Source organism: Octopus bimaculoides, chromosome 4 (genome assembly GCF_046866305.1).
Source record: "Octopus bimaculoides isolate indiv1 chromosome 4, ASM4686630v1, whole genome shotgun sequence".
Lineage (NCBI taxonomy): Eukaryota > Metazoa > Mollusca > Cephalopoda > Octopoda > Octopodidae > Octopus > Octopus bimaculoides.
In genome coordinates, this window is record NC_142931.1 from 93,797,385 (window position 1) to 93,808,025 (window position 10,641).

General features: G+C 32.0%; 1 protein-coding gene across 1 annotated transcript in view; it reads left to right on the forward strand.

Annotated features, from left to right (window-relative positions):
* The window catches only part of LOC106878195 (osteoclast-stimulating factor 1), a 52,045-nt gene that overhangs the window by 38,158 nt on the left and 3,246 nt on the right, over nucleotides 1-10,641 (forward strand). Inside the window, exon 6 of the mRNA XM_052967259.2 lies at nucleotides 7,967-8,056. Coding sequence (XP_052823219.2) covers nucleotides 7,967-8,056 — 90 coding nt within the window. The remainder of the gene's footprint in view (nucleotides 1-7,966; nucleotides 8,057-10,641) is intronic.

The window sequence follows — 10,641 nt, forward strand, 5'->3', positions numbered from 1 at the left end:
TAACGCCAACCACTCCGAGAGTGTAGTGGGTGCTTTTACGTGCCATTGGCATGAGGGCCAGTCAGGCGGTACTGGCAACGGCCATACTCAAGTGGTGATTTTTATTTGCCACCTGCACAGGAACCAGTCCAGTAGCACTGGCAACGACCCCGCTCAAATGTTTTTTCATGTGCCACTGGCACAAGTGCCTGTAAGGCGACGCTGGTAATGAACACATTCGAGTGGTGCTTTTTACGTGCTACCAGCATGGAAGCCTGTCAGCGATCACGCTTGGATGGTGCTCTTAGCACTCCATTGGCATGGGTGCCAAAGCATAAAGTCAGGAGATATGAGAGGTGAATATAGATTTATTTTTTTGCATATGACTTAACTTTCATCATGTAGTATTACTAATTTCAGTTTGCAAAAGTATATGTATAGGCATGGGCGTGGAATCTTGGACAAGTGTCTTCTACTATAGCCTCGGGCCAACCAAAGCCTTGTGAGTAGATCTGGTAGATGGGAACTGAAAGAAGCTCATTGAATATATATATATATATATTTGATAACTGATTTTGGTGTGTTTACGTCCCTGTAACTTAGTGGTTCAGCAAAAGAGGCCAATAGAATAAGTACTAGGCTTACAAAGAATAAGTCCAGGGATCGATTTGTTCAACTAAAGGTGGTGTTTCAGCATGGCAGCAGTCAAATGACTGAAACAGAAGTGTAAAAGAGTACATGATTGCACTAAATTATAATTTTGCATACTGAAATTAACATGACTACATGATGAAGGTTATAAAATGGCTGTAATCATAAGGAAGTCATATGGTTAAATAAATCTATCTTCATCTCTCATACCTCTTGACTGCATACATTTTATTTACTCCTCCCAGAAAGATTTACCATTTGGATTTCCTAGATTTTCGGTTACATAACCATATTACATTATGCTGTATGACATTTGATTACTGTATAAACTGATATTCAATTCTGAATGACAAGTTTATTGTAAAGACTGCATGATTTTCTAAATACAATTTTTTTACTTCTCTTATATATATATATATATATATATATATATATATATATATATATATATATATACATATACATATACACACACACACACACACACACACATATATATATCTTATCTATAAAAGGCAGATTTTCTCTGTGTGTGTATGTTTAAAATTCATGCATTTACACAATCCCAAATTTCTTGGATTAAAGAATCGGAATTAATATTCCAAATACAATTTGTTAGGTTACTGCGGCACTTTTTCACTCAAAATAATTCCTAATAACGAATAAAATCCATAAAAGTACACAAGTAAACATTTTCCCCCCTAATAAAATCTAATTTCCTCTTTCTATTACCTTTACAAATCCTTTCAACTCCTACTTTCTCTTATGAACCTTTACGAACAATCCAACAACAAATACAAAAAGAAAGGAAGTAGAAACACTAACAGTAAAAGAAAACTATTTCAGTATCAAAACTGGAACAATCACATTTCGATAGTGTAATGACAGATAGTTTCACTTTACATACATACCTCATTCTAATTGGCGGGAATTGTAAGTTATTTCTAACTCGTCCTTCACCATGATAACAACAACAAAAAAAAAACAGCCACACATCTTTTTCAAATACGATCGACAAACATTTATTCCCTACAAACTGTGAGATTTTTGGAAAATCTTTTCGTAAATCTTGAGATTAACATCCGCATGATTACCTACCTAACTCTAACACTGTAGTGAAAATCATGCGGGTGTTAATCTGAAAATTTAACAATCTTTTTTAAAACACTTTTACTTACTAACATTTTTTTATTTAGTGTGTGTCTGTGTGTGTTGCCTATATATATATATACACTTAAGACTTAGTTGTGGCTTGGGACTTTGATCGGCAGAGGTCATTATTATTATTTTAAATTTTTCCCACAAGGGTGGCTTCGGGCAGGTGGAGAATAGTCAATTATATCGACCCCTGTGTTCAACTCGTACTTATTTTTTAGACCCCGAAAGGATGAAAGGCAAAGTCGACTTCGGCAGAATTTGAACTCAGAACGTAGAGATGGGCACAAACCTCCCATCGCTACACTGATTCTGCAGAACAGAGTTGAGTGTGAAAACCAACTTTAAAGTGTAAATATAGATGTTTTTGAATACACACACATACATACCTACGTACAAATACACACATACATACAAATAAACACATACATACAAATACCTGTCAGTCTCTTCTAAATACGATCGACAGTAAAACATTTATTCATTACAAACTGAATTTTTTTAATATCTTTCTTAAAATGCATTTACTTACTACCATATATATATATATAGACACAGAATACACATTAATACACACATACATACAAATACCTGTCATTTTTTATTTTATTTAGTATGTGTGTGTGTTGCCCATCTTAATATAGAATACTGAAGTTCTGTATCTGTGTGAAGCCTTTTAAAAAGTTTATAGAAATCCACATTCTCCAATTTTTCGTCCTAACACTGTAGTGAAAATCGTGCCGGTGTTAATCTGAAAATTTAACAATCTTTTTTTAAAACACTTTTACTTACTAACATTTTTTTTATTTAGTGTGTGTGTGTGTGTTGCCCATATATATATATACACTTAAGACTCAGTTGTGGGTTGGGAGTTTGATCGGCAGACGTCATTAGTATTATTATTATTATTTAAAATTTTTCCCACAAGGGTGGTTCTGGCAACTGGTACTTATTTTTTAGACTCCGAAAGGATGAAAGGCAAAGTCGACTTTGACGGAATTTGAACTCAGAATATAGAGATGGGTACAAACCTCCCGTCACTACACTGATTCTGCAGAACAGGGTTGAGTGTGAAAACCAACTTTAAAGTGTAAATATAGATGTTTTTGAATACACACTCATACATACCTACGTACAAATACACACATACATACAAATAAACACACACATACAAATACCTGTCAGTCTCTTCCAAATACGATCGACAGTCAAACATTTATTCATTACAAACTGAATTTTTTTAATCATCTTTCTTAAAACGCATTTACTTACTACCATATATATATAGAGAGAGACACAGAATACACATTAATACACACATATATACAAATACCTGTCATTTTTTTTTATTTAGTGTGTGTGTGTGTGTGTGTGTGTGTTGCCCATCTTAATATATAATGCTGAATGTATCTGTGTGAAGCCTTTTTAAAAGTTTATAGAGATCATCATTTTCCACTTTTTCGTACAAATTTTTACATCAATGGAATTTTCTCGATGTGAACTTTCCAGTGCAGTAATTAGATTTTTAAAATTATGTTTACTTTGTGTGATTTAAGGGAGATTTGGCTGTTGTTTCTAGCAACTTTTATATTTCTTCCCTTCTACCTGTACCGGCGTTATTACACATCGATCACGCGCTCAACATATAATATACAGAGTAAAAGTAAAAGAGGGAGAGAGAGAGAGAGAGAGAGAGAAAGTGAAAGTGATACATACAAAGTCATAGATTAACTTCCTTTAAGACTATTCTTTCTTTCTACCTTTTCACTCTTACTTCGTTCTTCTTCCTCTCTCCCATTTAATAGCTTTCTTCTATCCCTTTACCTCTAACATATTTTTCATAACATAGAAACATAAAAACACACACAACCACACATACGTGATCTGTGACAACAACATACACATAAACACATACACACATCAACATTATAGATATAAGATTTAGTTTCTCTGTGTTTCTTATATAAACATGTGCACGCATTGCTATTTTATAACTGTCTTCCGTTCTCCCTTCCTCTCTTTCTCTTTCTTCATTGCTCCCGTTCTCTATTCCTTTCTCCCCCTCTCTCTCTTTTCCTCTCTCCCTCTTCTCTCTCGCTCTCTCAAATGCATACACATGCACGTACACACAAGTATTCACTACAAGATAACACATGTTCGTCAATGTTTTGTAAATATACAAACTATGGAGCTTATGGTCAGCACATTGCAAATCAGTGAACTTAATTACAAATGTGGGTAATTTTTCAGATTAACACCTGCACGATTTTCACTAGGGTGTTAGGGTTACGGTTTTTGGATCAGGGTTAGGGTTTTAGGGTTACGGTTAGGGTTAGGGTTACGATGAGGGTTAGTGTTACGGTTTTAGGGTCAGGGTTAGGGTTACGTAATCGTGCGGGTGTTAATCTGACAAATTACTGAAATGTGAAAACTACTGACCCTGCCATCTGTTATAACTTTTGTTGTTCTCTTTAATATGTACATAGATTATGCCTCCAAACAAGACAGCTTGCTGGGGAAACAAAGCAACCGGTTTAAAAAGGCAGCATCAGACTGCAGCAATTCACCACATTCCAGAAGCTACTTTGAACATAATGCAAAATGGTGCATCAACATCTACTGCCCAATCTGATAGAATTCTGGCAGAACTGTGTAGCAACAGATCGCCAGCAATTGCTTCATCAGAAATTGCCGTCCTAGCTCCTGTGAAAAGGGATTACCCTCCTATATATAATCAAGGAAGTGCAAAAAGTTGTTTTGCACAAGCATTTCTATAGCCAATTAGATGGATGAAATTTACATACACTTAATAATTTTACGCAAAACAGCCTTCAGACTTTCCCTATTAATTTCATCGTCTTTTGAATTATGAACATATTTACATCATAAGGGTTTTTTCGTTGTAAGGCTTTCTTTTTTAGTTGATTTTCACCTAGCAAGACTTATCGTAGATGTCGTAATAAGTCACACCCGGACAAGGTTGGGTTATACTGCTAGTATATATATATATATATATATATATATATATATATACACACACACACACACTGTTGTGTCTGTGGAGAGTTATTCTCTTTTAGTGCCTTATAATTTAACACACTCACCAGTAAAATTTCCACTCATTTACTTATTTGTTTTTCTAAAATTTTCGTTGCGTCTTGCAACCTTTTCTAAAGTTGTTGACTCTGTCTGTTACCCAAGCTGCGTTCTTTTTGTTTGTTTGTGTGCATGTGTGTGGGTCAGTGTATGTGCACATACACATGTCTGTATGTATGTATGCATGCATGGAAGTGTGTGTATGTATGTGTGTGTGTGTGCATATGTATAGACTTCCCATCCTTGATACTGAACTTTGGTTAGAGATTGAACAAAAGAGTGCAGCTCTTCCACTCCTATTACATGAAACCCACAGCTTCGAAATATGTTGTTCACAAGAACTCAGCTTTGTCACACAACAAGAGAATTAACATACAGATAGCAGACTTAGTTAGGATAATGAATGTGTCCCCACTATGCAAACTTTATGAAATGAAGAAACATGTACAGAACTTCATGCACCGCATGCAATTCTCTGGATATGATCAGAAAGATAGGGTTTGAGTATACAGGGGTGCCAGAACTTAGATAACACTATATGTAATGAAACCAGTGACACCTGCCCTAGATATAGAAGCAAAGACTGGAAAAGGATACAAAGAGCTTGTGACAAAGGAAACAGAGTGAACACATGGTATAAAACCGACAAATATCAAGGAGTGATGTTTGTAGAGGCCACAGCTCATGGAGAACTACTCTGTAGATTTAGGAAAGCTCTGAAGGAGACCAAACTCAACATTAATATTGTTGAAAAGCCAAGGAACGCCATCAGGTCACAACTATGTAGGACATTCCCCTTTGAGAATACCATATGCACCAATGATAACTGCATGGTATGTAGGATTAGCCCTGGCATTAACTGTAGAACTAGAAATGTAGTCTACAGCATGAAATGCATAGAAGGTGCTTGTAAAGACATGAACATGATATACATAGGGGAGACATCTAGGAGTATTGAGGAAAGACATTTGAGACAATATGACGACAAAAAACAGTCCTCCATACTCTACCAACATGCCAAGGACCAACATGCAGGCAACCTGAGTCAAATGACATCTGCATTTTATCCAAGCAACCAAAAGACCCAACCATCAGACAAATACAGGAGTACGTTCTCATAAACAAAACATCCCCAGTACTAAATAGGAAATATACGTAGTAGGTAATCATACCCCCATACCCACAGTTTATATTTATATACAGGTGGTGGGCTGTTATGTAGATGTGTGTGTGTGTGTGTGTGTGTGTGCATGTATATGTAGGCAAATGGATATGAAAGTAAACAGATTGACATACAGACAGATAGGTACATAGGTAATATTGAAAAGGTTGCAAGACGCAATGATAGGTACATAGGTAATATTACCTATTGTGTGTGTGTGTATATATATATGTATATATATATATGTATATGCACATGTATGTAGACAAATGGATATGAATGTAAACAGATAGACATGCAGATGGATAAGTACATAGGTAATATGAACAGACAAGCACACATGCACACAAATTAAGACTGAAACACATGACCATATGCACACACACTTCACTTCATGCAAGGACAAATATTGAGACACACATCCACACATATGGGGAAACACATCCATACATACAGACAGTACATAGTCACAAAATCCCATACACACACACACACACACACACACACACTAAGACATGCACACACAAAAAGACAGAGGTACACACACACACACACATGCAAACAAACACACACGTAAAAACACACCAAACACGAACACAGAAAAACATGAATATGCAGAATACATACATACAAACGTACACACATACATATATACATACGCACACACACATACATACATGCATACACACACTTACATGCCAAATATTCTTGCTACAGGACTCCCTTGCCAATGAAATGACAAGTAATGGTAAATTGAAATAAATGAGAAAAGTACAGGAAGTGTAGATACGAAATGTGAACAAGAACATGCAATAGAAAAAATGAAAGCAGGAATAGGAGCATTGATGAAATTGTGTAGATGGTGAGCAGGTGATGTAACTGAAAAGAGCTGGAGTATTGACAAAAGACGTTTTCTGTTTACCTTGAAACACTGCAAAAGCTTGAGGTGTAAAAATCTGTGCGGCCAAGAGTAAGAAAAATATGCAAGAGAAACCAGAATTATAGTTGAATATTAAGATAGTGTAAGACAGTGAGTGAGCTGGCAAATTTGTTAGTTGGATAAAAAGCTTAGCAACATTTTGTTCATTCTTACAATCTGAGTTCAAATTCCACCAAGATTGACTTCGCCTTTTATCCTTTCAGGATCAGTAAATTAAGTACCAGTTGAACATAGGGTTAATGTAATCGACATACCCCTCTTCCAAAATTGCTGACCTTGTCCCAAAATTGAAACCAATATAGACCAGTGTATAATTTTAAAATACTTGGAAAGAAGATCTGAAGATCTGAGAATACATGTTTGTACATGAATCAGTTGTGTGCAGCCAAATGAGTTTGAATGAGTGATTTGTACATAGTCATGTGTGCTTACACCTGTGAGTCAGTGCAGTGTATACCTGTGGGTCAGTATAGTGAACCAATCCAGTTATTTCTAAGCTTCTGAACAAAAACAGCTGAAGTTGGCAGGCATCTTCTAGCTATAGTAATTTTATGTATACCGCCAGCAATGAATGTTTGCTAAGTACCTGAATTCATGTTGAATGTATGTAAATACACACATGTCAATGTGTGTGCAATGTATACATATTCAGATGTATGTATAAGCAGAAAGAAGGTAAGATCAATGTACAAGTATAATCTTGTTGAAGAAACATATTTTTCTTTTTGAAATTTTGACTGCTGTACTGGAAAGAGCCAGTGCTTTCACCTAATCTCACTCTTATCATTGGAACAGATACAGAGACATCAGGAAAGGATTATTTGCTGATTGTTGTTGGATCTGTTTGTAGATAGATGATCAATGCTGATCAATGTTGCATTTCTAAATAAAATAATTAATTTGTTAAAAAAATGGTATTTTTCATCTGTTTTGATTCATTTTCTCATGATAAGACAGAAAACATATTTCTTTTGTGTTATTAGGTGCCTTAATTAATTTAAGGAACAATGAAAATCAACTTGCATTTGATTTGGCAAAAGAACCGAAAATCGCTGCCCTTCTACAGTGTTCTGGTAAGAACTGTACTACCATTTTTTAAAAAATTAAACAAAGTTAAATCAGGTGTTTTTGATGATTCTAAAAAATTTCATAATCTATTTCAATTGAATGAGGTAGTCTTTATTCTATATTTTTGATTTTTCTGTTATTTCAGATTTTAAAGTTAAATAAATAAAAATTACCCCATTGTATTGTTCTTGATGTTGATAAATAGAAAATGATGGTGCAACATATTGCTCCAGCTCAATCATCCACTAGTATAGATGCTATATTAAGATAAGTAAATAAAATAGGAGTCTCTTCTCTTGAAGTAGGGATATAAAATACTATACTTTGCCAATTTGCAAATTCTTAATTTATCTTTTGTAAAATATTCCTTTTATTTTGAAGAATATCAAGAAGACGAAAAGAAAAAACTACATCTTATCTCTTATTATAGTTTTCTTTTACTTGTTTCAAGTCATTTGACTGCGGCCATGCTGGAGCACTGCCTTTAGTCGAGCAAATTGACCCCAGCACTTATTCTTTGTAAGCCTAGTACTTGTTCTATCGGTCTCTTTTTGCCGAACCACTAAGTTACGGAGACGTAAACACACCAGCATCAGTTGTCAAGCGATGTTGGGGGGACAAACACACATACAGAAACATATATATATATATATATATATATATATATATATATATATATATATATATATATATATATATATATATATATATAATTTAGAGAAAAAACTACAATTATTTAATTCATATATATTATTATATCCCACCTCACGAAAGGCTTCATTATAATAAGGTGCATGTTTTTGGAAAAAAAATTTAGTAATTTCAATAAGATTTATAATGAAGCCTTTCGTGAGGCAGGATATACTAATAATATTGAATTCTTTAATAATTCGAAATATAGTTATAATATCAAAGATTATAATATTAATGATCCATTTATTTTCTATAATAATAAACATAACATTAAGAATTATGTTAAGGTCTACTTAGGTAATAATGGTATGAATAATAGATATTATGATAATAAAAAAACATAAACATAAGTATAATGGACAAAATAATAAGATTAAATTTAATTTTGTTATTGATAATAATAAATTTAATAATATAAATAATAAATATAATAATATCAATAATAAAAACAAAATTTGGCTAATTATTCCTTACGGCGTTCAAGTTAAAACTAACATTATTAAAGAGATTTTAAATATAATTGATATATTCCTTAGAGATAATAAAAAATATAATAATATTTTTTCTAGTAATAATTTGAGTTATTCTACTACTCATAATGTTGGTAACATTATTTCTTCTTTTAATAGATTTAAGTTAAATAAGTTTTACAAATATAAATTAAATACTTATTCTAATAATAATAATAAGGGCCAGGATATAATTAATTGTACATGTAGAGATAAGACCAAATGTAAAGTTAATAATAAATGTGATTTGAAGGATGTGGTGTATAAATGTACAGTGACTTTAATTGATGGGAATAAATTTAATGGTTATAATTTAAATAAGATTTACATAAGATCAACTTCGAATAAAATTAAATTATGTGTGGCTCAACACATGAATTCCTTTAAGAATAGAAATTTGATTAATTCTACTGGCCTTAGTAAATATATTTGGGAACTAAAATCTAAAAATATTAAGTACATTCTAAATTGGGAAATAGTTTGTAAGGCGAAATCTTATCTTGTAGGTAATTTTTGTATGTTGTGTACTAATGAATTTAAGGAGATATTAGTAAATAATAATAATACTTTGATTAACTCCCTTGATGAACGTAAAATTAAATTGTTTATATAATAAGTTTAGCTAATTGTGTATATGTATATATATATAAACCCTATTTTACGTTTACTAATTGTAGTAGTTATAATTTGTACTTATAAAGTACGATAATGTTTTTAGTGAATATTATATATTAATAATTAAATGATACTATGATTTTTATAAATAAATAATTTAAATATTTTAATTAATTTATTTAATGTAAATATATTAATTTATAGTATTTTAGCTTCTTTCATGTATATTATCTAATTTACGTATTTTAGCTTTAATTTATTAGAATTTAAATTTTTATGTTTGTAATAAAGATAATTTTTTATTATGATTACAGCTAAAATAGATTTTGATTTTATAAATAAAACTTAAATACATATTTATATATCTCTTTATTCTATTACTTTTCTTCACGCCATATTTTCATACGACTTAATTCTAATAAACGCTAAGTTAAAAGTATAATGTTTAAAATTTTAGTTTAAACTAAAGCTTTGATAAGATAAGTATTGCATTTATTTTCAGTAATATTGTTAAATGTTTTCCTTTTATTTATTGGTAAAATAAGTATTTTTATATAAATTCATTTGATATTTATTGTTAGTTGAAATATATACATTGATTTTATTATTATTATTGTATTTGACCTGAAGATTAGCTATATTTTTGAATAGAATTGATTTTCGATCGATTTATTTTGAATTAATTTGATTTTTATTTTATTTTGTATTTGAAAATATGGTTATGAAACACGTAGTCATTTTTACTATCTTAATATTTATTACTTGTTACTTTT